At 47.8% G+C, this 23,892-nt stretch overlaps 1 protein-coding gene across 3 annotated transcripts in view; it reads left to right on the forward strand.

Moving 5' to 3' along the window:
* Positions 1–20,618, forward strand: part of MEGF6 (multiple EGF like domains 6) — a 238,803-nt gene extending 218,185 nt beyond the window's left edge. For all 3 annotated transcript variants that reach the window (XM_026659934.2, XM_026659935.2, XM_026659937.2), the window contains 14 exons: positions 1,030–1,158; positions 3,000–3,128; positions 4,035–4,163; positions 8,379–8,507; positions 9,315–9,443; positions 10,089–10,220; positions 12,161–12,289; positions 13,904–14,032; positions 14,203–14,331; positions 14,560–14,688; positions 16,407–16,535; positions 17,366–17,494; positions 18,162–18,293; positions 18,804–20,618. In XM_026659934.2, the coding sequence (XP_026515719.1) occupies positions 1,030–1,158; positions 3,000–3,128; positions 4,035–4,163; positions 8,379–8,507; positions 9,315–9,443; positions 10,089–10,220; positions 12,161–12,289; positions 13,904–14,032; positions 14,203–14,331; positions 14,560–14,688; positions 16,407–16,535; positions 17,366–17,494; positions 18,162–18,293; positions 18,804–18,868 (1,748 nt within the window). In that variant the 3' untranslated portion in view covers positions 18,869–20,618. The remainder of the gene's footprint in view (positions 1–1,029; positions 1,159–2,999; positions 3,129–4,034; positions 4,164–8,378; positions 8,508–9,314; positions 9,444–10,088; positions 10,221–12,160; positions 12,290–13,903; positions 14,033–14,202; positions 14,332–14,559; positions 14,689–16,406; positions 16,536–17,365; positions 17,495–18,161; positions 18,294–18,803) is intronic.
* The last annotated feature ends 3,274 nt before the right edge of the window (positions 20,619–23,892 follow it).

Genomic DNA, 23,892 nt, shown 5'->3' on the forward strand with positions numbered 1-23,892 from the left:
GCCTCTGTAGTAGTAGTAGAAAGGTGCGGGTTTCAGATGTAGTTTGAAGGCAGGTTTCAGACACCAATGTCTCCTGCGCCATTGATGGCTTTCACCTTCAACAGATGCGTGCTGTTTCCACAGGTCTTTTCCACTTTTCATCTCCTCTCTCCATTTCAGTTGTGCTCTTTATTGGATGCTGAGAACAGCTGTGCCAGCCAGGGAGGGAGAATTGACTTCGGAAAAATAAGCCCCCCTCTCCCTGGCCCCCCAGAGCTTAACCCTTTTCTATAACCCATGCCCATGGGAAGGTTCGGAAATGCTGAGTTAGCTTTTCTTATTTTTACATCTGCCTATTACTGCCAGATTTCAGCTAGGGCCAGATGTGGAAGTGCCAGGGTGGGCAGTTCTTGTGCTGCATCTAGCATGACTATAATCAGGAAATCCCAAAAGTCTCAGAGAAAGCCTGTTCTTGCAAGATTTCTAGCCCCGTTTTATAGACTGAAGAAGTTCAGAGACACTTTTGACGTGGATCTGAATTGTGCAGCATTTATCGGAAACAGACTCCCAATCTCAGGGAAATTAGGGGGGGCAAATTTTGTCTATTTTGCAGTTTACCTCCAAAAGTTTTGAATGGCTCAGCCTCTGCGCCCATAACTGTAGATAGTAGTGAGGTTTGGGGCGTCTGTGAGAACGGCTTCCTAATGGATTACTTTCAAAATATCATGAAAAAATAACATCCATATTTGTGAACTGCAGCCATATATACAATCTGACTGTTATTTTCTCATGATAGTGTAAACATGTTTTTTTTACACACACACACACACACACACTCTCTCTCTCTCTCTCTCTCTCTCTCCCTCTTACTTTTCTTAAGCAGACATAGCTGGCAGTTAACCTGACCCTCTTGTAACATTTTCATTGGTGAGGTTGCTGGTTCATCCCCTTTGTCTTCTCCCAAACAGCTGCATTTCTGAATCAGCAGGAAAAGTCTATGTAACTAATACCTGTTACTTAGTTGCTGTGCCTACTTCTGTTTCCCTGCAGCTTGTGAGGATCACTGGTATGGAGAGAATTGCAGTCAGGCATGCAGCTGCTTTAATGATGCCATCTGTGACCATGTTAGTGGACAGTGTCTCTGTGCGGCTGGATGGACAGGCGCCACCTGCCAGCAAGGTAATACAACGTGTGGTCACGTCCTATTCCAAACTGTCTTCTTCCTTGACGTGCAGAAAAAATCAGCCATTGGAAAAAAAAATTCCAAGTCTCTGTGAGTTGTAGTTTGATTCGGCCTAGCAGCTGTGCTCTGGTGGCGTGGTGATGAGCCTGGATCATGGTTCAAATCATCTCCACTTGTGCTGCACATGCTCACTCTCAGTAAGGGCTCTGTCTTGCAAAGCGCTGAGCATTCTGGCCCTAATCCAGCAAAGCACTTACTCCCAAGTCAATGGGACTAGACATGTGCTTACAGTTAAGCATGTGATTACGTGCTTTTTCTGGGGTCCTACAGCAGCTTAACATAATACAAGAACATAAGTACAGCCATACGGGTCAGCCCAATGGTCCATCTAGCCCAGTATCCTGTCTTCCGACAGTGGCCAGTGCCAGATGCTTCAGAGGAAATGAACAGAACAGGGCAATTTTGAGTAATCCATCCTCTGTCATTCAGTCCCAGCTTCTGGCAGCTGGAAGTTTAGCATGCAGAATCAAGCACTAAAGGAACTTTAGATAATGCAGATATAACCTGTTTTACTTGACTACTACAGTAAACGACAGAGAAGTTGTTTTTCCACCAAGGTGACTGCATCCATCCTATGGTTCTTTGATAGAGAAGTTTGGTAGCATTGCCCAGACGTGGAAGAGCAGGGTGTTCTGCAAGCCAAGACAGAAGTCACTGGCTGCCAACCTGTGGCACTAAATTCATACAACTCCCTTTAAAAATAATTCAGTGTATTCCGGACTAAACACTCTCCAAAGGCATCTGGTGGACAATTGAGTTACTTAAATTTCATGTCATCAAGTTACTGATCCCACCAGCCTCCTTATGCCAGGCACAGACATCCCAAGAAACAGGAGCACGTTCCACTGGATCCTGCAGCGACGTTGTGAGGCTCTATTTGTGACACCCCAGCTCGTTTCTATGGCAGCAGCGTGTGAAGTGGCAAGCACGGGGTTATGGATCTCCCTGCAGGGGCAGGAAGGAGCAGAGAAATATCTTCACTAGCAACAAAGCTTTTGCAGGAAAACACAGGCCAAGCATAGTTCAGCATCAAGGCTCTTTTCTTCCAAGTTTACTGTGTTATGAAAGGCACTCCCTGCCCCCCATCTGGCCTTTGGAAAAGCCAAGTGTATAGCAGCCTTGTGCCAAGCTGTGTTTAGCTGGTGAGCCAAAACCACCTTCCTTGTTCCAATGGGCTATAAACCTCCAGTCTTCCAACTCGCTGTGCCACGTTTTGTTGAGACCTTCCCCAGTGGAACCCAGGAGTCTAATACATTCCCCCGCACTCACCGATCTGGGCTCCATGTGCCATTTCCCAGAGCGGGGATCAATAACTAGAGCTGAGGTTCCCAAACCTTGTTTTGCTGCCCACCTGCTCAGGAGGTCAAGGCACGACCAAATGGCTAAAGTGGGAGCTGTGGGGAAGCTCGCAGAGGCTGGGGAAAGCATGGAAGAGAAGAGAGAGGTTACAGTACCGAGGTTTTCCATGCACATGACTCCCTCACCTCTCTGCTGTTTCTCTCCCTTCCCCACCCCACCCCAGTCCCCTGTGGCATGACACCCCTTATGTGCAAGTAAAAATGCAGAACCTTCCTGGGGGGCCAGCTAGGCAGCCCCCAGGCATTACTGCATTGTGTTCTTGTTACTTATTTCTAGTGGTAGCAGCTCCATTTCATTTCTGTCTACTCCTAACCCCCCTCCTCACCCCCTACATTACAACAGGCCTGATCTCTGCATTTTAAACCCAGTGTCAAGAGCTGCTTTCTGACTTTGGTCTTTGACCTAATTTTTCCCCAAGCGTGTCCATATGGTTTCTATGGCGTGAACTGTCACCAGCACTGCCTCTGTCGGAATGGCGGAACGTGTGACCCCGTCACGGGGCACTGCACGTGCCTAGGAGGATGGACTGGATTGGCTTGTGAGCTGGGTAAGCACCAGGAGTGGAGCAGCTGGCCATGTTAACCGCGGGCCGTTGGAACCTGCAGAACGTTTGTTGCACGTTTGACCCACTCCCGAGAAGTTTTCCCTAATTTCACTTCAGTCATTTCATGCCCCGAGATTGCAAGAAAATAGTGATTTGGCTGCAGAAGGATAGCGAGGAGCATTGTGGGGTCTCAGGGAACATTGTTTGGGCCATGTTTGTATTAAAATGTAATGAAAACGGGGCTACCAAATTTCCAACAAAAAGCAACAATGCAGCTTCAGAACATTTTGAGTTTGGCATCAGAACCATTTGGAACCAGAGTGTGTGTGAGCTGGCGCAGCACGTGCCCAGGAGGGGAGTACAATGTGCTTTCTAATCTCATCTACACTCAATCAAGCCTGCACCCAAGGGGAGGAACACCAGTGGTCAGTGGAGCCATAACTCCAGTAGCCAGTCTTAGAACAATCTGGTGATAACAGCAGGGTCATTAGCCTTCTCCCTCTAGAGTACGTCTACACTGCAGCTGAGAATGTGCCTCCCAGCATGGGCAGACACAGGCACTAGCTCTGCTTGAGCTAGAGTGCTAAAAAGAGCAGTGTGGACATTGCAGGCCCCATGAAGGTGAGGGCCAGCCACGCAAGCTCAGACACAGGGATCTGGGCAGGCTCGAACTCAGGCAGCTAGCCCACGTCTCCACACTGTGTCCACACTGCTATTTTTAGCGTGCTTGCTTGAGCAAAGCTAGCGCAAGTCTCTCTACTCAGGCTGGGGGGCCTGCTCCCAGCTGCCCTGTAGACACATCCTTACTTTCTGTCCCCAAGGAGGAGTTGTGGGTTTGTATTTCTGGGCTAAGATACTGTTGTGTGCTATTTCTAAAACCACTTCAGTCAACTCTCTGGCTTCCCTTAGAATGTGCGCAAGGACGGTATGGTGTGGATTGCCAGCAAGCCTGCGACTGCCAGAACAGGGGGCTGTGTGACCATCAGACAGGCCACTGCATCTGCCGGGCTGGCTGGACTGGGCAGCAGTGCCAAAGCGGTAAGTGAAAGCCACAGGAGCCCACCAATACTTGTGGCTCCTGCTTACCTGCCAGGACAAGGGAACGGGGTTGGCTGGCCTGAGCCCTCCCTCAGATGGAACCATCCTGAGGTTCAGGGAAGTCGAGTTACCTTGTTTTTTTAAAAGGCTGCTTTTGATACAACGAGAAAAGCACAAGTCCTCTCTGCTGGAGGTAGCAGATACTTTGCTTGGTGCATCTGTTCTAGGTGCCAGGGAATTATTGAGTAAATAAAGGGCCCAACGTTTGGCTTGCACAGCTCAAGAGAAAACATGCCATGGTTTTAGCTTTGCAAACTTGTTCTGCCTGTCGCTGTGCTCCCCTCAAGGTCTGAACAAAAGCAATGTTATCCTGCGTGTACGCAGCGCTGTACAGTCCCGAAAAGGCCATGTCCCTTCCCAGAGATCCTAACGTGTCATCCTGCTCCCCCAAAGTCAATGGCAAACCTGCAGGAGCAGACCCTGAATGAGACAGATACACAGCCTGCCCCTGAGCAGCAGATGGCAATGGAAGACACGGTGAAGCTGAAATGTCATAGGAAAACCTCCTCCTGACCCAAGACTTTAATAGCTTTCTGCTGCTCCAGATCACCTTCCCTTCTTCCCCCTTTCCAGCTTCTGAGCTTACTCACTGCTGGCACCATTGTGCAGACCTGGAATACCTGGCTTCTGTCCTAAGCACCAGCAAGCTCTTAGGCCTGCCTTCTGTCGGCCCTCGTATTCATCTTATCTACAGACTTCACTAAGTACCCTGGCAAGCCCTTTGCTATTAGCTAGTGTTGAAAGGGAGGCTGGCTTGAGAAAGGGGAGCCTCAGGGACTGGATCAAGTCCCAGAAGATCAGCAAAGGGGAGCCCCTCCCCTCCCAGAAGTTCCAGCAGCCACAGCAAGTGTAGCCCACTGTGAAGGGGGTTATTAGTCTGAGGCTGGTAATCAGCTGAAGCCAGGGGCGTGAGTGAGTTGTCTGCTGCAGCCATTCCCACCCTCAGCAGCATGGCTAGGAAAAGCCCTGACATTTACAAGGTGTTTACTGTGTCACTGTTTTGGTTCTGGGCTCTTGTAGGTATTGTGGGTGTGTGGCTGCTTTGTTCCCTGGATCATTAGCAGGAAGCAGGCTGTGGCCCGTAATATGAGGTTGCTGGAACATTTCTTAATGTGGGATGAAGGTCAGGCAAGTTTCAAGAGCTGTTTGAGGCTTTGCAAAGCTGAGAAATCCTAATCTTCTCCTTCCCGAGTATCCCTTTCACTGATGCACTCTCTGGCTGAGCTGTGTACACGTTACATTATGTGGAGCATTGTTCTGCTCCCTCTCAGCCTCTCTTCACACAGGTCATTCCAGGGTTCTAGTAGTTTTTGTCCTCTCTCTCTGAACCCCTTCTATTTCTGCTTGATTTTTCACCCCCGATCATGGGCATTCCATTGAGGTGTATAAGGCAGCTCTGGGGGATTTCAGACTCAGATGAAAGCAGGATGTGCTCTTATGAGATATCCGACCTCATGGTTAGAAGAAAAGTATCTGAATTTTTGGATTCTGCTCTGAACGGAACCTTCAGAAGCTTCTGAGCCTTCTCCAAGCAGAATATCGAGTGTTCTGCTACGTGGCATTGAGCTCCTCTTGGGCCAGTGTGCATGAGGGGCCAGGGCAGAGTTCTGATGGTGCCGGTGAAATTTATTTTAGTGTTTTCCAGACCTGGATGTGGTGTCATGATGCAAATTGCAACCAGCAATGCCAGGATACGGTTCTGTTTCTCCTTCCAATTAGAAAGTGCAGGAGAGAATTACCCACAGAAGCAAACGCTCAGTGGAAGATTCCAAATATCTGCTCTGTTCCATAGCCTCCCTGCTTGTTACCCTCACTTATTTGCATTGGACCTTAGCCATCTGGTTCTTCTGTCTGAGGAGAAAAGCAGATAATGAGATCCATGCCATAAAGAGGTTTGACTAGACTTGGCACACCCTCAGTACAGCCTCAAGTACTGTAACGTGAAACACACATCTCACTTAACCATCCACCATCTTTGGGGACTGTCAGGCACCATCATCTTGGCTGGGTATTCAAGTCAGCCTCAAGGCACTTTACCAAATCACAGGTCCATGTCGCTGTGTTATATGGAACTCTTTGCACATGACCCTCCTCTAGTCAAGTCGTTGCTTTTCACAGGGCAGCTTGAAGCAATGGATCATCATAACCAGAATGATGCTTTGCAGTGAAACTATTCGGGACTTTTTCTGTCTCACTGTAGGCAGAATTTCACTACATTGAGACCACTGTCTATATTGACATTAAGATTTAAAAAGCCCAGCAATGCCTATCCCTTGCTAGCTTACCCCATCCCCACCAAAAGTCAGACTCCTTTATTTGACTTCTTTTTAGGGCTTGTTTTTTTAGAAAAGTTAGGTGTGCAAACGTGCACACACAGTATATGCACAACTATGTCCCTAATCTATGCTTGCAGTTACCCCAATTGCATGTGCAAATTGGGTGAGTGCATGGGCAAATGCACCTATTTTGTCATTTGCACATGCAGTTTCTGAATTTGTGCACTCAGTCCTGTTGACTAGTTGCCGATTAGTTGTGTAGTTTGTGCAACTAACTTCTCTAAAATTCAGACAATGACTGTCTTTTCTGGTTTCCATCTGCTTTAAGAACCAGCCTCTCACTTCCTCATAGATGACAGGAGGAGAATGGCCCTGATGGTGATGCTATCCTGGCCCCAGCTCTCACTAAATGGTGCCAGAAATATTGCTTCCAAAAAACATTTGGCACTGTTAGAGAGAGAGACTTTCACACCAAATTAGGAAGAAGAGAATGTTTATGCAAAGAGCAGTTTGTCGGCTCACAACTTTCTTTCTTCCCCTCTTTCTGCCTGGCTCAGCTTTTCTCCTCGCCTCAGCACCCACTTTCTCCCGGCCCTGGATTCTGCCAAAGTTTCTGACCTCATGGTCTGTTGTCTCAAAGGTAATGGTGATGTCACAAATCCAACAGGAAGTGCCAAGTTCAGCCCGGACGTAGATGTGTGCAACTCCGCTGACTTCCGTGGGAGTTGGAACTGTTTAGGCCAAGGCTGCATTTGGCCCAACTGACCTTATGACCTCGCTTTATGAACAGAAGAATCAGAAAATCCCACTCTAAGGCTTGGTCTACACTTACCCCCCAAGTCGAAGTAAGGTACGCAAATTCAGCTACGTGAATAACGTAGCTGAATTCGACATACCTTACTTCGAACTTACCGCGGTTCAGACGCGGTCCACACGCGGCAGGCAGGCTCCCCGTCGACTCCGCGGTACTCCTCTCGTTGAGCTGGAGTACCGCAGTCGATGGCGAGCACTTCCTGGTTCGATTTATCGCGTCCAGACCAGACGCGATAAATCGAACCTGGAACTTCGATCCCCAGCCGTCGAACTACCCGGTAAGTGTAGACTAGCCCTTAGAAACAAGCGAAGATTGTTACGGAGAGTGCAAAGAAATGCCGAGTCAATGGATTTCCCAGCGGACTGGCGATTTCAGACGATGGGTAATGGGAGATGGAGCCTTTTCCCCGGTGCTCACTGATTTGCTCTTGCCCAGAGCAGTGGTGATTAACACGTTATTGTCTGGTGACTGTACAGTGGCCAGCGTCACGAGTTTATTCCCAGTCAACAAGTTTCCCCTTTGACAGGTAAAGCAGCAACACAGTTGGCACTAACTGGCTCCCTTGTTGATGGTCTCAGTCGAGAGGCCAAGGACTGACTGGGCTACAGAGATTAAACGCTTCTCTTGCTCCTAAAGCAGCCGCGGTACAGGGACCCTTTCAGTGCTCCAGCCAAGCAGTGTTGGGAAGCTTGCCCAGCTGCTGCCCATGCTGTACCTCCTCTGGGGATGAATGAAGGACCCCATTCTCCAGAGCTGTCAGTCTGGTACCTATCGCCACCACCAAAGAAAAGAAACAAGTCTGCTCTATTTGATCCTGTTCCCAGTCTCGTTAGGCCCAGCCCTGCAGACTGACAGATCCCATCTGACTTGTCAAACATGAAGTGAAACATAAAACTTCACTCCCTGACATGAGAAAATGAAAGGGACATAAAATAAACGTTTGAAGTTCTTTGTGCCTGGCGAGCATAGTTTGAATTGCCCTGTGTAATGAAACCAGACCATGCTCGTATTCATTCTGTAGCACCCCTGTAACCCCCACCTCTCTGTACGTTTGAATCTCTGCAGCTTGCCCGGAGGGTACGTTCGGAGAGCACTGTGCAGAGCAGTGCGCCTGTGGGGATGGAGTCTCGTGCCACCACGTCACTGGCGTCTGCGACTGCCCCATGGGCTGGAGGGGCCAGCGCTGTGAGAAAGGTGAGAGAATCGCACCCCTCCTCATGTCGCCGCTGCATCGTCTCTGCTGCTCAGGCTGTTCTTGTTACGTTTCAGCCTCAGATGAAGCCACGGAGCCTGGATGTTTTGGGAATGAGCCTCTAGAGTAACAGACGAAGTGGGACTTGATGGCTCAGGGGATGGGCGCAATGGGCTATAGAAAGAGGCGTTTACCTCGGTTGCTGTAACAAATGCTGCCGGCTGGCTGATGTCAGAGTACAGTACAGTCCCCAGTAGACAGATAGCCACAGCATTATTGGCACTGATAGGCACCAAGACATCTCAGCAGAGGCCCAGGACTAAATGGGTCACAAAAACTGAACTCCCACTCACCTCTTCACAGACCCTCCAGGCCAAGATAGCGTCGGGGAAGCTTGTATGGCTGGTGCCCTGCTGTAGCTATTCGGCTAAGAGGACTGTTTTCTTAGCCTGTCAGTCTGGCATCTCTCAGTGCACTAGAAAGAGAAGTGTGCCGAGGAAAGGGGGCATTGGGATGATTGGGGGAAGCAGCCAGACTTTGAGATTTGCTCAAAAGAAGGAAGGAGACATCGGCTTCTTAGCAACTCCTTGGACAGACGGTGCCAGTTGGGACACGACATGTCTTCAGCTCACATTGGTATTCCGTGGGGCATTTCTTTCACGTTTCCAGGAAGGCTACAGCATATCGCATTAACCCTTTAATTACACTTGATTTTGGGGCCATCAAATTCCTGCTGGTGCTGGGCACTAGGGAGAATTGGCAAGCCTTTTGTCTTGATTTCTTTTCCCCGCCTTGTTTCCTTCCCACAGCCTGCCTGCCTGGTTCATTTGGGAAGGACTGTGCCAGCCGCTGCGACTGCCCCCCAGGAACGCCTTGCAACCATGTCACTGGCCAGTGTGGCTGCCCTCCAGGATTTATGGGCCATGGATGTGAACAATGTACGGAGGAGGGAACGGCCCTTCTACAGTTACTAGCAGAGTCCAGGGAACTAGACGGGTCAATCCATTACTACTAAAAAAAACCCCCAATGCGTTGCCAAATAGCAGCTCACACTTTGGCAGGTGGTGCATGCCCACAGAATCATAACAGAGCAAAGGGAGCCAAGTGGGAAACCAGAGCAGCATATTCCATCCAAAGGATTAGCAATAAATCAGAGTAAGAGCGAGCTCCTGTGGATATGAGCAAGTCTGGGAGAGACAGAGGCATGCAAGCACATTCTTCAGTGCTGTAAGTGTATGTATTTCAGAGCTCTCCATGCATGTGTGGATGCATGATTGCAGAGGGCATCTAGTATCTGAAAATACTTCCGATCCTCTTCAATCCCACACTCCTTTGTGCATCCTAGCAACTACCCCCATGGTCCTCACAACAGGATACACCAGCGAGACTGGTTCCCATTTCCCCTGGCTTTGAGTGGCGGATGAACACCATGCGCACTAAAGGCCATTCTGGGTTTTGATACCAATAAGTCCTGCTCTATAGTGGAGTTCTAAATCTGACCTACATTAGGGAGTGGGGTTTGGGGGGAGACCAAGAGCCCCTACAATAATGCTGTGGTGTCTTCATCTCCTTCCTTGCTACAGCCTGTCTGCCAGGGACCTTTGGGCTGAACTGTGCTCAGGCTTGCCAGTGCCCAGAAGTGAACCAAGACTGTCACCCTGTCACTGGGGCGTGTATCTGTGCACCTGGTTATCATGGAAGAAATTGCCAGCTAAGTGAGTTTGCGCTAAACTTTGTCTTCCACGTTGTCAAGGTTCATGTGACTTCACCTACAGCGTCTCTGCTGGATGCTAGCCAATCAGGGACTGTGTTCTTCATGCTGAGTGTTCCAAGGCGAGGCCATGGTCATGTATCAGGGCATAAGCTGATGGGGTCAGGAAGGAAGTTTCTGGTAGCATTCACAATTAACTAATCAGAGGAGAGGGGACTCCACCTTCCTCTGCAGCACTGGATATTAGGCTACGTCTTCACTACAGGGGGGGGTCGATTTAAGATACGCAAATTCAGCTACGCGAATAGCGTAGCTGAATTCGACGTGTCGCAGCCGACTTACCCCGCTGTAGGGACGGTGGCAAAATCGACCTCTGCGGCTTCCTGTCGACGGCGCTTACTCCCACCTTCGCTGGTGGAGTAAGAGCGTCGATTCGGGGATCGATTGATAAATCGATCCCCGAGAGGTCGATTTCTACCCGCCGATTCAGGCGGGTAGTGTAGACCTAGCCTCAGTCATAGCCAGGAACTGAACTCCAGGAGCCTTGGGACAGCTCCAATATGGCACCTCCTGCATTCGGATTGGCTGTCATCCCAGCTTCCCACTGTGCTTCCCTTTCCCCTCACTCGTGCAGCTTGAGATTTTTTAAAACATTTCCCAGGTTATGTCTTTGTGAACCTTGCCGGTAATGGGGGAAATGATTCTGCCCAAGCAGGCGGAATCCCTGTTTTCTGTTCCCTTTGGTCCTCCGTCCTATGTCCCTGCATACTCTCACATCCATCCATCAGTCCACGCCCATACACGCACGCTCTCTCTCACCCATACACACACTTTCTCTTACTAATCAGTGAGTTACATTTTGTGCCATCAAAAACAATTTAATATACACAAGTGCCACATTCTGCCATTTCCCATTTAACCCATGGACAAGGTGGCTACGTAGTATGATCAGCAGAGAACTTTTTCCTGCTCTTTTCCTCTAAGAGTAAAACTCCTTGGATCAGTTTCCCTCTGCCAAGAGCAAGGAGGGCTATTGAGAGACACTTTCACCTTCCTCCTTTTGACTGTGCAGCTGGAGGAAGGGCGGGGATTGATGGGCACCTTATTGCAACCCTCTTGAAATAATCTCCCCCAATTTCATTTTTGCTCAAAGTTTTCTATGCAGTGGTTTTAAAAAAATGTATTTTCACGGCACTAATAGCTTTTCCATTAGGAGCCTCCTTGAAAAACAGGGATGTAGCTGATTATTTTGTATAGTTCTCTAAGATTTGGTTAATGCAAGATAAAATGAGCAGCCAGTGCCTAGGAGCTGTGAGCACTTCCCCATGCTTTATGCTGTGCTTTATGTCCGCAGGTGCTAGGAGGATGAAGGAACCCAGGATGGCCTTGCGCTTTGATTATTTCTGTCACAATATGTGGGTTGTATCTAATCAAAACAGTCCACTCCATCACGCAGTCCATTAGGCAAAAACAGACCTGGCTTCCTGAATCTTCATCGTGCTGGTGTGCATGTCGTGTCAGCTGGGCTGCTTTCTCTGGCTCACCAGGAGATCTTTGTTCGGATTAGTCAGGAAATCAGCAGCTTCTCACTCAAAAAGACAGGAAATGACCTTCTCCCACCTCCTCTCACTGAGTGAAGTGAATTGGATGGTGTCATTCTCTGGCATATATTCATACCAACAACATTTACTCACCAATATCAATTGTTGTTTTACAAGCAAGTAAACCAGGGTTAACAACGTCTTTACAAGCGTTTGTTGATGAGTAAATCGGCGGACCCCTTAGATTACCAACATGCTGCGCACTATTTCGAATCATCTTGCCTTGTCATCAGCGATTGGGGGGGAGACACTTGCATTGTGAATGTCAATGCACATGCCACATGATCAGTGTCTGGGCTTTGTCGTTTTTCTAAGCATTGGGTTTTTTTAAATTTCCCCCCAGGATGTTCAGCTGGTTGGTATGGCCCCAATTGTGAGCGGCAGTGTAAGTGTAGGAACGGAGGACGCTGTGAGACCACCACAGGGACATGTCAGTGTCCCGCTGGGTACGTCGGCGCTGACTGCAGTATCGGTGAGTGTGCAGGGTATTGCCCGGGGAAGTCTGAGACTGAGTAGCAGGCTGCTTTAAATCTCAATGGGGTGAATCCTGGCATTAGCTGCCCCCGTGCAGCTTCCTTTGCCGCCATGCACATGAATGAGATGCTGCCCTTCAAGAGAGAGCAGCAGTTGTGATGTGGGCCACAGTCTAAGAACATTGCAGGCAGACTTCAAGCAGCACATTTGCCTTCCAAGTCCAGCTTCGCAAAACATTACACCGAGTATCTTCCACTGCCTAGTTTCGAGATGTCTGCTAGCAGAGGAAGTGCTGGGAGTGAATTCTCAATTATTGCTGAAATGCATGGACATTCCTTCTTCATCTGACTCCTGTTTTCGATGATTCACTGTCCAGAACTACAGTAAAAGCAAAAATGCATAAGTTTGGGGTGTTTCTTACACTTGAAAGGTTTTAGACAGTAGCAGCGGAAGGGAGTCACATAGTAAATGTGCCACAAAAGAGAATAATAAAACCCCCCTCTACAAAATACTAATAAACTCCTTGATGTGGAAAAGTCTTGACAGCTTTGGTTCATCTTCTAAGAACAGAGTCATGAAGCTTTTTCGTCTTGGGTTCCAGCAAAATGTTTTCTGTCACAACCCCTGCAGGACCAATAGTGACCCTGCCAAAAATACCTTTGTGGAAGGGAATTTTCTTATTACTCATTGGGGATGGGTGTTTTTTCTCCAAGCGTTCTTATGGTTCTAATGATGCATCAGCTAAACAAAGGGAAAGTGAATTGCTGCAAAAATTCAAGCTGTTGCCAAAATGGATTTTACCAGAGGGAGCTACAGAAACAGGTAGGCGTTTAAGATGATCATGATGTGCAGACAGAGAGATGATTTCATGCTTCCTAACAGTCAGGGTGGCTAAGCACTGGAATAAACTCCCTAAGGAGGTTGTGGAATCTCCATCATTGGAGATTTTTAAGAGCAGGTTGGACAAACACCTGTCAGGGATGGTCTAGTTAATACTCAGTTCTGCCGTGAGTGCAGGGGACTGGATTAGATGACCTCTCGAGGTCCCTTACAGTCCTATGATTCATGGCATGAGTGGCTCATCTGCAGGGTCAGGAAGGAAGCCTTTCTCCCAGGTACAACACTACACCATTGACTGTGGGCACTACATTTTCTTCCTCTGAATCACACAGGAGAGGCTGGTGGACAAAGAGCCTGTCCACTATTACAGCTCCTAAGTAACTGATTTAATTTCTTGCTTTTATTGAAATGGAATCGCTTTCTTCCTGGGGGGTTTTCCTGCACCATAATGGCTGCCACGTGTGGAAGTGCTGCATTAATCTGGCAGTTCACGCTTGCACCATCCCATTGCTTGGCTCTGGAGCCTCTGTTAAAATGCTTTCCTCCTTCAGCACAAGTGATCTAGACAGCTCGTTTCTTCTCTACCAAATCAAGCCTACGATCACATCGTTAGTGGCAGAGCCTTGAAAAGAACCCGAGTCCTGACTCCTTGTCTCAGAGCGCTAACCACCAGACACATTCCCCTCCGAGCCAAACCGAAACCCTTCCTTTTCAGCCCACAGCCTGCTTCTAAGAATGCTAAGGTCACCATCTCTCCTCTCCCCTCTCCTAGGCTGCCCTATTGGTCGCTATGGCAAGGACTGCAGGCACCTGTGTTCCTGTGGAGAAGGAGCCACCTGTCACCATGTGACAGGCATCTGCATTTGTCCAGCAGGAAGAACTGGTGCCAGCTGTGAACACGGTAAACATTCACCATGGTGCCATTTAACCAAGACTGGGTATTTCACCACTGTGGTTTGGAAAGGGCTGTAGGGTTGGGTACAGGCAAGCTACCCCAGCCCCATTGGTGTAGTGTCTGTTTGATCATATCGGGATTTGGGTTCCCACCCTCTCCTCCTTTGTCTTTTTCAGTCTGCCAGAAAAACCAGTACGGGGCAGGCTGCAAGCAGACGTGCTCCTGCCAGAATGGAGGAATCTGTCATGCGGCCGACGGCTCCTGTTTGTGTGGGCTTGGGCGGACCGGGAAATTCTGCGAACTGGGTAAACCCCCTGGAGGTGCTCTGTCCTGGCACCGGCCTGGCAACTGTTAAACTAACTGAGTTTGTGTTTAGAATTGATGCCCTCTTTGCCACGGCCACATGCGTAGCTGTGCCCTCCCTCGCAGGGCACCCTGTGCGGCCTGGCCTGGCCGCAGGTCACCTGCTGCACAGGACGTGCTCGCGTATGAGTTGTGCGCCAGTTACTCTCTCTGAAACATGTTCCCCGCAGAATGCCCACCCGGGAAGTACGGCGCCAACTGCCAGCTGAACTGTGCATGCCGGAATAATGGGACTTGTGACCCAGTGACGGGAGCCTGCCACTGCCTCAGAGGGCACTATGGGCACTTATGTGAGCACAGTAAGTTCAAGCAGCAGAACAGCTGCTCCTTCTGCCCTCCGCAGCTGTGTGTTGTAAAGATGTTTAATGTGGGCACTGGGGGACATAAGGCAGAGGGGCGGATCTGATTCGCATGGGGGCAGTTTGAACATCACAGCAAGTGAGAGGCTCAGTGGCACCATCACTTCCATACACACACATGCAGCTGGGGAGGGATGCCAGGAGGTCCATCAAGTCTAGTATCCTGCCTCTGGCAGAGGCCAAAACCAGAGGCATCCACACACTGTAAGACGTCTTGGTAATGCACCTGGCCAGCTCACCACTGCTCTGTCCTGGGGAGGGATAAAAAGGAGGCATGTGGACAAAGCAGCGTGGTGAGCCCCTTCAGCCCTGACACGTGACACTTGTCAACCTAGTGTTGGTCATAACATTGCACAGCCCGGTTGAAATTGCACTGCAGTGTGTGTCTGGCAGCCCTGTACTCCACAGGCAGGTTATCAGTCAAGTTAAAGATGCTGTTGGTTTGAATGTCCTGTCCTTTGTGTGTGCTTGGAGTGTGCACACATAACCTGACCCACATTAGCAACTGCTTAAAAACAAGCCAGAGTACAAAAAAGCAGCAACATGGTCCCTACTGTAATGTCAGAAATATTTTGTTTCGTTAGTGTGCTCAGGTCAGACAAATACAAACCCAGATTCCTTAGCAGTATTGTGGGAAAGGCAGTGCTACCACACGCCGGCATCAAAGGGAAAGACTGGCACATTTTGGGTAGTTTCACACACTCGTGGACTGAACAGAGACACTGGATTTACGGCTTACAACTACGATATGTAACCCTCCAACACACCCTTTTTGTCCTACAACTGCAGCGGTGTTAATGGGCCACTCTACCTTGAATGGTCCCTTAGAACGTTTGCTTACTACTTATGCTAAACAGCCTGTTCCATCTTGCATTTAGCTGTGATGCTGAGAGCACCTTGCCCTAATCTGAGGAAGAGCTCTGTGTGGCTCAAAAGCTTCTCTCTCTCGCCGACAGACGTTCGTGCAATAAAAGATATCACCTCACCCACCTTGTCTCCCACACGACGTTTTGCATTTTTCACCTTAAATCTTCCCCTGTTGTTCACTAAAATGGAAGAGAACTTCCATGGGCAAAGCCTACCATGGCCTGCCCAGGATGTCTGTGAAATAGTTCAGATGGGTGAAGCATGAGTTGTTGTGTTCCGAGCTTAGATCTTTTTTGCTATTGAGATCCATGGAAAGAGTAAGACTTTACACTCAACAATCTTCCTGAATTTCAGGAGCTGACTGTGGATCGTTTGCAAGCTCTTTGTTTGATGTTTGTACAGCGCCTGACACAACGGGGGCCTGCTCTGTGACCAGGGCTCCTAGGCACAACAGTAATAAACAGGGCGTTGGAGCTGTGCTCCGGCTCCGGCTCCGCTGCAGCTCCGGGCTCCGCTCCAAAGCCCTGGTAATAAATGATGATTTGTGGATCCAGTGTGCAGCAGGGAGCTAAAAGAGAGACTGAGAGCAGTGGTCCACTGGTTAATCCCCCCCCCCTTCATAACACAGAGCAGGATTGTCCCTCTGCATCTTGAAACCTCCCAGTGTAAAGGGCTCATGCCTTCCTCCCACGGGTTAGCGGGAGGGTGAGCTGCTGGGACCCCCAGCGAATAAGGCCCCATTGAAGCGATCTGTGTTTACTAATGAACTTTCCAACTGGCTTCTTTCCCAGCCTGCCCTCCAGGTTTCCATGGACTGCGTTGTCAGGAGTTGTGTGATTGTCAGAATGGAGCAACTTGTGACCCAGTGACCGGTCAGTGTCTGTGTCCTGCTGGCTTCCACAAAGACCGCTGTCAGACAGGTATGGATCACTTCAGCGTATTGCCCATCAAAAGGTGAAGTGTTGTCACTGCTGAGCTCTCTTATACTAGTGTGCGAATCTATAGTGCCCCCACTGCTGTCAGTGAATGTACTTCCAGCTGGCCCCTGTGGCACTCAGCGGGGCATTGTGGGGCAGGTACTGCTGGCAAACAGGACATGTGTTAAGATCATCTTAAAAGGGCTCTGGCCCTGTAACTATGAGGTAGCATTCACTAATCAGAGTGCTTGCCATCCACTCGTCAAACATCAAACCCACGGAGGTAGGAAGTAGTGCCAGCCAGCCCCACTGTGGTGTTCACACAGGTAGGGAAGGTGGAGACCGCAATGGACCCCCTGGTGTGCTGCTCTGATCCTAGACAACATTTCTTAGACGCCAGTTTTCTGCTATCTCGAGCCAGTTGGAATGACTCAAATTTAGACAAGCAGAGGCACAAAAATACATAAATAATCAAGCAATTCGTTATCTCTCCCCCAAAATTTTCTGTTTCTCACAACACCCCACTGGAGATAATTACTAAACTGAGCGCACAGGGCCAATCGCCACAACAGAATCAGCTTCTGTCACAAAAGTCAGTGACAAAGGCCTCCTACTAACGGGGCATAGCCCTGACATTGCCCTCAGAGGGAAGAAACATGCAGGGTTTCCTGGTGCCGTGGGATCATTTCCAGGTAAAGACGACTGTCTCTTGTCTTGGGCGGGGAGTCCCACAGGATTGGCTCAGAATTGGGAAGACTGGCTGTGTGAAAAAGCACAGACCGAAGGGCCGGAGATCCTTGTGCTGCCCTTCACCCTTTCTCTTGTGCTAACAGGCTGCGAGGAGGGGCGGTATGGAGAGCGTTGCCAGCAGTTGTGTGACTGTGAAGGAAACGCACCATGTGATCCAGTCACTGGGCGCTGCCTGTGTCCGCCCGGAAAAACTGGCACCAAGTGTGACCTGGGTGAGTATGGATTATTTGCAACAGACATAACAGGTGTGCTAGTGATGATCTTAGGACGGACACACTATCATCACTCTCCTGTCTGAGGCTGGGACTACTAAAGGGAGGGGCATTTTTGCAGCCTAGCCAGAAGGCATCGGACCTGGTTCTTCTTGCACCAGCCTTACCCTAATGCGAGAGGAGAATTGTGTTTTATGAATGTGACCTACAGAGCCAATGGGCACAAGTACCGAAGTTATATGGAATGATTGATGTGGAGGACTGGATGGCTCCAGGTGCTCCTGTGGGATGTGGGGCCGTTCACCTCTAGGTCGCCCAGCAGTGACTCAATGCCATGGTCCATCTCACCCTTAGGAGGTGGGTGGCCCCATCACAACACACTCCTCTGCCCTGATTGTTAGCTGGAGTCAAGAAGCCAACAACCGAATGGAACCTGAACTCCACTCTGGGTCCTTGGGGTGGTCTAACAAATCCAGGGGTAAGGTACAGCTTGGGAGCAGTCTGTCCCATCCCTCTCCTGGGGCAAACTGCCCCCTTACCTTTCACCAGGCCTGTGCTTAGTTCTGTCACCTCAGTATCAGGCAGTGCGTGGATAGAACTGCCAGCTAACGCGCTGAAATAATTCCAGCTCCTCCAAACAATCTCTCTGCCTTTCTTACCTCTCCAGACTGCCGCATGGATAAATTTGGCCCAGATTGCACCCTGACCTGTGACTGTGCCTCTGTCAACTCTTTCTGCAATGCTCAGAATGGCCAGTGCACTTGCATTCATGGGTACATAGGACCTACATGTCAAGAAGGTAACTTCAGGCAGCAATGCTGGGATTTCCATAGTTCCCCCTGTCACCCCACACCAGTAACTGATTGCAAAGGTGGGGCAAGATGAAAATGGTTGTGGTTTAGTGCTTTTAATGTGGGGGCACCCCCCCTAGCACTGTCATGCCCTCTGGGTTTTGAAATTTTACAGGATTAATACAACTTGGTGTAGACACGATCATCAGCTAAAGGAGCCCTCTGGCCTGGACCTGACAAGCTCTCACCAGAGGGGTTTCCATTAGACAGATGGAGGGGTTTCGCTTTCAGACACGTAGGTTGTGGGTACCAACAGCAGTGTTGTGCGAGCTAGGGCAGGCTTTCCTCAGGCAACTCTACCCTGCCTACCCCTGGCGAAAACCAATAGCATTTGAGTAGGTATGAATCAGTCCAACGGAGGGCAGTGGTGGCATCCCCCAGCAGAGGTGGAGAGGGCAGTTTGACCAATGCTCCTGAGCCTTCTATAAGATCTCACATTGTTCCCTCTTCTCTTGTAGCTGTGGCAGCTAGAATATCCTACCTGTTCTCGCCCAGGAGAGCTTTCCAGCCTGTGAAACATTAGGTCATACAGCCACCCTGTTCGAGGAAAACAAGAGACAGCTTGTAAACAAGCCCCTGGTCCTTCTGCAGAATCTGTCTTAGCTAACACTAACCACACAGGAATTCTTTTGGTGACCGAATACTGGGCCACCTGCAATTCAGCCTAAGAGGTTTGAGGCTATTGTACACAGCTCAGCTCACCTCTGCAAGCAGACTGTGAACAAGTGTGTAAAAAGCCACACACCTGGAAGAAATGCTGTTGGAATTCCATGCTCAATAGAGGATCACAAACTTTGGGAAGCATTTCATTTTTACTCTATAAGAGACGCAGTAGTTCAAATGTGGTTTTTCACCAGGGGGCAATTATTGGACTTCTGTGGCTCATCCTCTAATTTTTTTTTATTGTGGGCCTGGAATTTTAATCAAAATACATATTTATGTAAAGATATTTATGGGAAGATGTACAAATGTGTTTTCATGCTTGGTAGCCAAAGATCCCTGGCACCAGTGTGTGGACGTGCTGCATCACTTGATTTTTGAACTTGTGAGCAGTCTTTCATTGTAGTTTACCATTGGCCACGGTGCTGTAATAAAATAAACATTCGATAAGTTGGTCATAAGAGCACTCACATTTAAGTTCCAAAATGTACTGTAAGTCCTGGTTCCGTAGAGGAGCATTTGATACTCGTGGGTGACAAGGACTCTGGGGATTGTGCAAACTTTGTTAAACTAATGAGACTTGACTTACACGTGAGTGCTTCTTCCAGCATCACATGAAACGCAATCTGGTTTGTAGTAGTATGTATATCAAATAATGGTTGGTTGTAGCATAGTAGATCAGACTCAGTATTTGTAACCTCATCTTTCATCAAATGAGCAATGCGTCTTTGCAAATAAACTTGGTCAGGACCCAAAGAGCTGAGCTACTAACCCGTTTATCCTTGAGATGTTTAAAGGCAAGTTTGTTTAAGGTGTTTTGCACTCTGTTCCACTGCACAAACTTAATATGTTACACCCTCCCTCGCCACAGCTGGGTACAAGAAACTTTGTTGCTTTAAAAGATTAATTTAGCTGCTCATTTGATGAAAAGTTATTTATTTATATATGTTCTACTTTGTACTCTTTTTGAACTGATGATTGCTAGAACACAGTATTATGTCAAAAACAACAAAGTGGTACCTGGTTTGGATTATAATAAAAGCTAAAGGGAATATGGTTTCATTGCTTAATATCTCCAAAATACACTTATAGCCAGGACCAAGCTGTGTACCCATGCTGAATGCATAGGGAAAAGCAATACCAAACGTTTTGCTCTGTAGCATGCATCCGACGAAGTGGGCATTCACCCACGAAAGCTTATGCTCCAATACATCTGTTAGTCTTAAAGGTGCCACAGGACTCTCTGTTGCTTTGCTCTGTAGTGCAATTTATACCACATCGATCCAGTTACAGTTCAATTTGTTCTTGATGGTGTCAGCACACAGTCCCAGTGTCACCTTCTTCCTGGGAATCTTGGACAGAAACAGTGTAAGTGCATGCAAATTAACTTCAAAAGTGAGACTGTTCAACTACTCAATGCACCAAGCACCTCATGTTGACAAGTTAGAGGATGAGGGTTCCACCTTTCTCTTCTACCACTACATTCTGTGACCAACTGAGCTAAGAACCATTTGACTGAATAACCAATTTAGTTTAGGTTCAAAGAGGATGTGCATTACTGGCAAAGGTGTCTAAACTAGGTCAGTAGTAACAGAGCACAAGATAGCACATCACTGCTAAGAGCACATAGGTAGAGAGCTTAAGTATAGCTCTGACTTTTAAGTACCACTAATAATTGGTAAATTTAAAACAAAACAAAAAAGGGTGATTGAATAGTACATGTAAACTGTATCTGATTTTATTTTAATTATTTAACAGGTTTACAAGTTACCACTAAACAGCATTGAGCACTTTCATGTAACTACGAATCACATCTCCCTAGTTTGAGAGGCAATATAAATAAACATTGTCTTACTATAGACCTAGATCGGTCTCTACACATTAACTTGATCGTCTACAAACCATAATCGCCAGTGTTATAGGAATCGTGTGAGCAGCTGGGCCAGACCCCTAATAGCCCAAGTGTGCTGTGGGCTCTTGACAGCTCCCATATGAATGGTGGTTTTGATAATAATAAGGGCAGGATTTTCAACAGTACTGAGCATTAGAGATTGGGGGGAGGGGGGGGAGAAATAATTTTCCAATCCCAAATCAGGCCCAAAAAGTTAATCTAAAACAAAATTGTAAACAAAAAGATTCAGATTGGGTCAACGGAAATGCTTCATTTTGATCATTTCAAAAAATTTTGTTTAGATTTTTCCTTAACTTTATTTTAAACTTTCAAAATGTCCAAAGGAGATTCTGAATTGTTGCAAACTTTTTTTCCCCCTGAACAGAAAACTTCACTGAAACGGATCCATTCCTGCAAAAAGTTTTGGTTTTGATGAACTAGCATTTTCTAACAAATGGCTTAAACTCTGCTCCCATTGATATTTCGTGCTTTTGAAACCCCTGCCCTAGATGTCTCTTCACAAGCTGTGCTATGACAGGACTTCTCCAGGAAAAGTTCATGGAGTCTTAGCACTGCCTTTGATTGAACAGCTGTGATTAATTGACAATACTGCGGGAGTTTGTGCATTTCCTTCTACACACTCAATTTCCTAGCATTCCATAGCCTAGAATTGAGCACAAGGGCCTGATGCAACTTTCATGGAGTGAAAATGCCCAAACCCTCATCTACTTCTGATTTGGGTTTTTACCTCACCCTATGGGTGGTGTTTATACTACAGAAACTGACATCAGGGACGGAGTCCGGCACCACTAAAATCAATGGGAGCTTTGCCATTGACTTCACTAGGCCCCTGTGAGCAAAACATAGCACTGCCCCAGTGCTGCTGCCCCTATTTAGCATAGACACAAGGATGTTCGACATGGCAGGTTCGCAGGGTAAACAGAACCTTAGCCATGATATTAGTGCTGTAGTCAGCACAACTGGTGTAAAGTTCTGTATTCCAATAACTAGTGAGACTGCCATTCATCTGAAGAAGTGGGTTTTTTACCCATGAAAACTTATGCCCAAATAAATGTTAGGTGGCAGCGGATTTCTTGTTGTTTTGGGGCAGTTCTAGTTTTTCTTAGGAATCCACCCTGACTGTGAAAAGAGCCTGGCATCTTGATATCAGATTTGGCCATTGAATGACTTCACAAAGTAGTGATATTTCAACTTAAAATACACTGCTGCTAGGACAAGTGTCCTCGTCCTCACATGAAGAGACTGTCTAGTGTAGCTCTGTTATTGCCAGATCGTAGCGACACGGTAGGTGAGGTAATATCTGGTTTTTTTGGACCAATGTCTGTTGGTGAGAGAGAAGCTTGCGAGCTTATCCTTTGTGCGCGCATCCTTGAGGCCCACCCATTGCAGAGAAAAATGCAGTTTCATTTGACTGAGTTAATTGATAAGATCCCATCTGCCAATGATCCACTGTGCCAAAACCAGTACGGAATGTGTTGCTCTGATGATAATGGGCCCGTCTGAGGGAGTGAGAGGCTGCTACAGGCTTAGAACACCAAGGACTGAGAATAACGATTTAACCTGGGGAAAAAGCTGCTGGTGGAATTATTCTGCCATTTTTGTTTTTTGTGAAAGAGGAGGCTAAGTCTTTAAGAACCCAAAACTGAACGAGTAGTTTGGGACCAGGGTCTGAAGTCTGAATATTGGGCAATAAGGGGTTATCTGCTTGTTTAATCATTGGGTCTGGTGCATAAGAGACAATGCAGCCACTGAAAACAAGCTACATGTGTTGAAAGAACAATCAGTGACCTAACAAAACTGATGGAAGATTGCTAGAAAGACCTGCTTTATTATAATATTACTGGTAACAATGCAGTTGCATAAAGATCACTGGGTATCCAGTGATTGTCCTGTAGATAAAAAATGTTTCATGGTATACTAGATATTGAATATTAAACTACATACTGTGTAGCAAAAGCATATCAAGGATAGGTCTATCCATGGCTACTTAGTCGCCCATGGTGTAGGGGTCCTGAAACCTCTGAATGCTAGAAGCTGGGACTGGATCATTCCCCGGGAAGCAGCCGGCATCGGCCCCTCTGGGAAGACTGGAAACTGAACAAGATGGACCATTGGTCTGACCCACAGAGGCCATTCTTATATTACGCTATTTCAAAGGGGGTTTTGAAATATTTGAAAAGCAGGCAGCAATTCCTGGAATGTTTGGGGCTAGTCGCTAACTGACACAGTGTAAATAAAAGTCGAGAGCCCTGGCCTAAGAAGCAGAGGATTGACATGCACCTGAACATGGTTTCCAAGCAAAGCTCTGGGAAAGCAGAGTCAGGCCCACACAAAGAGAAAATGGTATCACTGCTAAGACAAGGACACTCTTCACTGGCTGCAGTACTTCATACCAGACTGAGCTAATCCACTCCCAGAGGCATTTTACTGTTAAAAACCAAAGTCAATCCTCTGAGTCAAGCCACAACTAATGGACAACTGTATTAGACTGGAAATGAGGAACTTAATATCCCATTTCTTAATCAGATTTGCAGCTTTCCATTCTCTTGGGAGACTAAGCTGGAGCCTTTCACCGCCCTGAGAAAGATAAATCTGTTGTCCTATGTCAAAACTAGCAAGAAGCAAAACATTTGTTTCCTGACTTCCCTTCAGCACAGTGTGCGGAGTTAGGATCGCTGTTGTGTGGACCTGGAGGGCAGATAACACTTAGCTATTTTGTTTGGTTCCTGAGACTATCCTCATACATCGTGTGCCAGAATAACAGTCCGTGCATGCTGAGTTTTGAATTTCATGTGAAATCCACAAAATACTATTATTTTAACATCTTGAATTCATTACCTGCCAGAAGCCAAAGCACTCAGTGAGTGCACAATGCCAATTCTAGCACAGAGTTGCTGTGATTTAGTTTTAACGAGTGATCTGACCCTTTATAACGGGCACACAACTTGCACACACTGAACGCTTCAGCTGTGGAG

This window comes from Terrapene carolina, unplaced genomic scaffold (genome assembly GCF_002925995.2).
Source record: "Terrapene carolina triunguis isolate 2854851 unplaced genomic scaffold, T_m_triunguis-2.0 Scaffold714, whole genome shotgun sequence".
In the NCBI taxonomy this organism is placed as follows: Eukaryota; Metazoa; Chordata; order Testudines; family Emydidae; genus Terrapene; species Terrapene triunguis.